Source organism: Sphaeroforma arctica, assembly GCF_001186125.1.
Source record: "Sphaeroforma arctica JP610 unplaced genomic scaffold supercont1.603, whole genome shotgun sequence".
NCBI classification, from domain to species: Eukaryota; class Ichthyosporea; order Ichthyophonida; genus Sphaeroforma; species Sphaeroforma arctica.
The window spans coordinates 35283-41663 of record NW_014039955.1 but is presented as its reverse complement, the minus strand read 5'-3'; the positions used below and the strand labels follow the sequence as shown (position 1 = coordinate 41663).

General features: G+C 46.8%; 1 protein-coding gene across 1 annotated transcript in view; it reads right to left on the bottom strand.

Annotated features, from left to right (window-relative positions):
* Window positions 1–718, bottom strand: part of SARC_07520 (hypothetical protein) — a gene marked incomplete at its 3' end in the record, with an annotated part of 892 nt that extends 174 nt beyond the window's left edge. Inside the window, exon 1 of the mRNA XM_014298534.1 lies at window positions 72–718. Within this exon, the coding sequence (XP_014154009.1) occupies window positions 72–678 (607 nt within the window). The 5' untranslated portion in view covers window positions 679–718. The remainder of the gene's footprint in view (window positions 1–71) is intronic.
* Between the last annotated feature and the right edge of the window lie 5663 nt (window positions 719–6381).

Genomic DNA, 6381 nt, shown 5'->3' with positions numbered 1-6381 from the left:
GTAATAACGTATAGAGCATGTAATATATATATATATATATATATATTTATATATATATATATATGGCAAACCGGTCGCATTGATGAAGTGCGAGAGCGCCGCGGCGATGCGATTAAGGTCCTTGGCAGTCCGTTGCCAGTATATGCGGTTCACTTCGGATGTCCAGCATCCTATAATCATGGCCTCGTTCTCAGGGATGCCGGCTTCACACAATGCAGTTAGTCCGCCAATGCATAGTGAGTGTCCGCTATATACGGTAGGGTCTAAACCGCACACGGTGAGTGTTCGTCTTAGTTGCGCTGAGAACGTGGCTTTCTCATAGGGCTTGCCTTCAATGGAGAAGAGGTGAGCTGTGTCTGGTTCGTTGGAAGTCCGTGTGAGCCAGTTGACGAGGACACGGTCCGGACATACTGCAGCCATGCTTGCTGGTAGCTTTGGAACACATTTTTTTGTCGCTCGGTCAACGCTAGTTTCAGACACAGGTAAAGTAATTTCTGCGTAGTCGTCGAACAGGCGGACCTCCTTACCACGATGAATATGGATATTCTCGGAGCATTGTTCGAGTCCGCTGTGCACTGTAAGCTCGCCCGAGCGCATCACTACAAATACCCCCACGAGTATAACTGGATATAGGCGCATCGCCTGCAAGTCGTGTTGATTACGTGCGAAATACGGCATCAGTTGCCGTTGGATTGTCGCAGGCGTAAGCGGTCGTCTATCTCGCACTGGGGTGATCCGTCCTTCCGCGACGCGTCGACGACGGATTGCTTTCCGAAAAATTGTCAACTAGTGGCCAGCGTCAGGGCAGCGGTAGCCCATTGTTTCGGTAATGGACACGTACATGCGCCACGTACGTGCTAATGGACGAGGGCTCCAGGTGTCTGGCGTCTATCCAGCTACAGAATAAAATCCGGAGCAAAGCGTGTACTGGTAGCACTCCTGATAGCACATCTGTTGGAATGGGGATATGCTGTGCAACCAGGAAATCTAAAAATTGGCGTTGCACGCTGTGGGTGGTTGCTTTCGTAGATGGTCTCGTAGCGAACGCAAACGTCTCCCTTGTCCGTTGGAGCAGGGCTTTTTCCAGGAGGTCTGGTGCAAAGTTCCGTGGTCGGCTGATATCCGAGCGAAAGGGTAGCACACTGGTGGGGTCAGCGGAGCCCTGTGAGTCTCAAGTGATCCCATCGAATCATGCATTACTGTCTTTTGTTTTTTCCGTGTTGCTTTACGTGTTGCTGAGCAGCACATAACTCGTAATTAACTCGCGCGACCGAGTAACCAATCGTATTGTGGAGTTAAAATAAAATAAAAATTTGTAGCGTGTCAATTGGCTGGCGTATAAATATTTATAAGTATATTATAGCCATGGTTTTGACCACGGTCAGAGGCCCGATGCAAAGCGCTCAATGAGCGATTGTTCGTAATCTGCCACTATCTTGTTGAAGGGCATAGGCAACGCACAGAGGTTTGGTTGTAGCGTACGTGCCTTGGACATATCGCTGCGGGAGATAGCGTCCGCGATAGTATTAGCAGGCCCTGGGATGTGCACGCCCTCGACGGCACAGTCTACTGATAGCTCGACTTCAGTCAAAAGGCGCAAGAGGTCGAGATTTTCTGGTATATTAGACGAACGCGATGCGATATCAGCCACAGCCGTCTGATTATCACAAAGTATGCGTACCGTGTTACCGCGAAATTCCTCGTTACCCAGTGCTAGCAGATACACAACCATCATCAGCTCGAGGGCGCATATGGAATAGGCGGTACAGATGCTTACGGGCGAAGGTGTGCGGTTGAGAAACTTTTATTTCCATTTGGAGTGGTGTTCACCCCAAGACATAAAGAACCACTGCCCTGTCGTCGAGATATAGACCCCACCGCCGATCGTGCTGGACGCATCGGAGGCAACAACCAAATCCGTACGTAAAGGGCGAGCAATCATTGACGTGCCCGACCAGGCCCGTAAGATTCGTGCTAGTGAGCTGAAGTCATTTCGGACTTCTTGCGGCACATGAATGTACTTGTGTTTCGGCCAGCGCTTCCCTGCTGGTAGCACCCAGTAAATGCGCTGGACATACGGGCGGGCCTGTGGGAGGATCGCTGTCAGCCAAATGACCTTGCCCGCCAGCGAGGCGAGTGTACCGATAGTGGCTGTGGTGGTGACTCTGTGTGTCTCAAACAGCTGCAGATAACGTGCACGCTTGATGTCCGAAATACCATCTATTCTGCTATCAGCTTGCTTCCTATGAATCTTACGGCTGAGATTGGAATGTTGAAGCGTTCAAATATGTCCAAAATGATCTTGATTTTTTACTCATATCTATCCGGTAGATGGAGGAACGAAAAATCATCGACCCATCGACCAGAATATATCTGTGCTGACCGGAGGGCCCAATCTATAGCTTTTGCGAGGCGTTCGTAGATCGACGGAGGACTTGCGAGTCCAAAGGGGAGACACACCTCAAAATAGTATAGTTGTCCCACTGAAATCCCAAAAGACCAATGTCATCTTTATTTACAGGGATAAGTCGGAATGCGCCGACAATATCGATGACACTTATGCGAGTGCCTTGCGGGCATTCATTGATTTTGTCTAGGAATGAACGGGGAGTGGTATATTTTATACTTTCGTACTCGATCTCCGCATTCATACTCTTGACGGAACCCTTGCGAGGGTGTGACAAATCATGTATGCATCTACATTTCTGAGTGCCGTCAGGGCGCAGTGATGTAACTTGACTGAGTGGAGAAATGCGATAACTTGGTAGGTCGAGTTGATCGCATGTAAAGGGACCAATGGGCGTACCTGCATGCAAATCTGACTGAATCCCAGCCGTTATTCCGGCGCTATTTTCGTATGCAGTTTTATGATTTTTATATACATGAGACCTATCCCTAGTACCCTGATAGCCAATGCGGGCCCCTTCTGATAACATGCGCAAAATGGCACTGCTCTCAGTGGGATCATACCCTATGAGGGCATTGGCAACGGCGGTTGTATTTAGTACTGTGGGTGGTGTCTTGAGATTATGTACAGATTCCGATAAACTGGTAGCGAGGGCGCGTGGAATACAAACTGAGCGAACACTCAGGGATGCAGGCAGCGGCCTGTGTCACTCGTGCTGGTCCGACTTGTGCGCATTGGCCCCATGCGAGGTTTTATCCTTGCAGACGGGGTTTGAGCACTCGTGCTTGTACTTACAACTGCGGTTGGAACAAGCGCCGCGATTAAAACGGAGGCACACACCCCGCTGCTGTCCATTGTTAAGATTATGTGGAGGTTTGCGCCGCTCACACAAGCAGAAAGCAATTTCCGTGCCGCAAGTTTTACAATCGCTATTGGGCAGACGATTGGTTGGCTGGCACAGAAATCTGGACAAGAGGTTGTTATCGATTGTGGATACTCTTGTATTATCGGCGTATGAATCAAACCCTGAACGGTGTTCCAAATCCAGCCGAGAGACAGCGCTGGGTGTGCATTCTGTGAGATACTGGCAGAGCGGTATCTGATATGCAATATGGTCAAAACGTGCGTTTTGTCGGCATCGAACTTCTCATTGTAGAGCATGTTCAAGGCCAAGCAAATCAAAGGCGCATGCATAACGCCGGCAGCTGATGTAAAAATCTCCTTCTTTGGTCTCGATTTTGCTACCTCTGCGTCGCCAAAATACACTTCCGAGGCTTTCTCACGAATATGAACTGGTCTTAGGGCACACTTAATTCCCTCTAAAGTCAGCATCTTACCTTTCATTAGTTTTTCCTTCTGCTGGTCTGGTAGCGTGGGTAGGAAGGAACGTGAAATCGCATCGAACTCCAGTTGAGTACGATTCTTGTTGCTGTCCGAAAAAGTGGCAAGCTGCACTCGCATAAGCTTAATCTGTTGAGCATGCTCAAATCCTTGACTTGGTCTTGGGACTGGAACAGTAATGCGGATGCATTCAATGTTTCCTTGTCGGTTGCGGGCTGTTTTCCCTTGTCCTGCTGGATATCGAGCTCCGCTTCGTCGGCGGTGCGTTTCTGGGTGTTCGATGGCTTGGGACTGTCAATTGATTCTGATTCCGAGCCCTCCTCCTGCTCGACTTCTTCCTTGGTGGCATTTGCTTGTTCCTCTGTAAAAGCCAGGCCTCCACATTAGAATCTTGTAATATAAACCTACTCTTAATAGTACGTAAAACGTACTCATAAAAGTACGTAAACTCTTGAATGGTTTTTAACGGTTTATATTAATTAAATATTTTTTCCATTTCACATATCAGATATTTTGTAAAATACCAAATATAAGATTTGGTCTAGTTCGATTAATATAACAATATTTACCTTCCAAATATATTTATATCTGAATACTTCGGTAGCGAGATGGCTCAACCGAACATAGGTTTCTAAGGACTATTAACGTTGCTTAGTCTATCCTCCGTTCAGCCAACCAGATGTGCCAGTCTGATGAAGGCTAAGTCGGTAATCCGTGATAAGTGGCAAGTTATTGGTTAATGCAATAACTATGGATATCAAGAGTTTTTTTTCTTTTTTTCTTCTTTCTTTTTTCTATTCTAAAGATAGGATTTTATGAGTCTCTCGGATTCGCCCCAATGAAACATACCATAGTTTCTAATAGAGCGACAACGAAACACTAAATAAAATCCCTTCGGCGAAAACAGTACTGAGAGGATTATATATAGGCAATGTCTCAGCCTCACAATCTCTCAAAGTATTGCTGTTTTCACGAGGCATACCTAACTTTACTAAAAGACTCATTTCGTTTATTTACTTTTAAATTATGTTATACTTCGACTTAACCTAAGCGATTATTTACTCTAAGGCGTTAATATCGCCTTAATAGACCGAAACTTACACATTTTAAAAGTTAGCAAAGGTATTAACTACTTAGAATACTTGAACGTAAAGGTAGATATCTACCACGAATTTTTCCTAAACACAGTCATTCCTTAAGAGAATAATACTGAAGTCATAAATTAAGATTATGACTAAGAAAGACAATACCCCTGCAAAGAAACGTAAGGCCGAACGTAAGAAGAGCCGCTAGCGCTGCCGCAGAAGCAACCGCCGCTGCTGCCGATGCGTTTAACCGCACCGTAGCCGAAGCACTTGTCTCCGACATTAATAGTCAGGACAGTGCTTCAGATAAGGATGTAGCCACTCCGATTAAGGTGACTACCCCTACAGATAGAGCCCAAGGGCCAACTATTGCCTCAACTTCGAAGCTCGCATTTACGAAGCCAAGAAGTGAGACAAGGGACACGTCTCAAGACGCCCCAACCTTCCTTATAGGGGACAAAGACGAATCTCAGAAGGTATCTATACCGAAACCAGAAGAGGAAGCAAGCTCAAGTGGCAACCCCGAATCTACGTCCGAGACAACTGAGCCAACGCGCATAAGTAAGTTAGCTACTGAAAACACCGATCTTAAGAATCAGTTAGCCGCGCTTATGAAAGGCATGACGGTTGAACATGTAGATCGAATGTAAGGATCAGGAAAACACGCACAGCACTTACGTGAGCATGTTTCTCCGGGCACTACTGAAGCCCTACAGAAGTGGACAAAACGTGGACTGGAAATTACGCCCGAAAAGCGTAAGGACCTGAGCAACAAACGTGTGGTAGTTAACCCAGATGGACTCAGCGTAACTATACCTTACGAGGAGCTACCACCAGAAGTCCAGGAACTTTATTACCCTGTTCTTTCACCCGGCCATGAGTCGCTTGTCCTTGAGGATATTATAGACCCAGAGGCAGATAGAAACACTCCGCCACTTTTACCCAACTGGGATGACAATCGTCGGAAACCAGTTAAGACTGGGTATGTCATCCAGACACATGAGTCACCCAAGATTGTAATACCAACGACTATCCAAGGGACAGAGCACCGAAAAGCCTCGACCATGGACTTTACACGGGGAAATAAACACACCCGTAAACGTGTTAACGATGTCGAATTTAATCTCTTCGATTGCACCGCATTACACCAACCCGCAGAGGATTTTCACTCTGACGAGGTGACCGAACTTAATAAATCGGTCGACGATTACACCATTAAGATGGAAATCGCCCATGACGAGCACCGTGCCGATGACGTATCATATTTTGCTAATATGATCACGATCAAGCAGAAGCGCATCGATCAGTTACTTCAGGCCCAACGTGGACAAGACCACCGGGATAACCAGAAGTACAAGGGACAGATCAGTCGACTTAAGTCGAACTGGGACGCCAACAGCAAGCAGGTCGAGTTTATAAACAACCATGACCTCGACACGCTAACCCGTACGCTTAATGCGTTTACGCTCATGCTGGAAACGAATGATATCGCCCCCCAGCAATGGATTTCTACCTTAATGCAGTCGTTTGACCCTACAGGAACAAGTT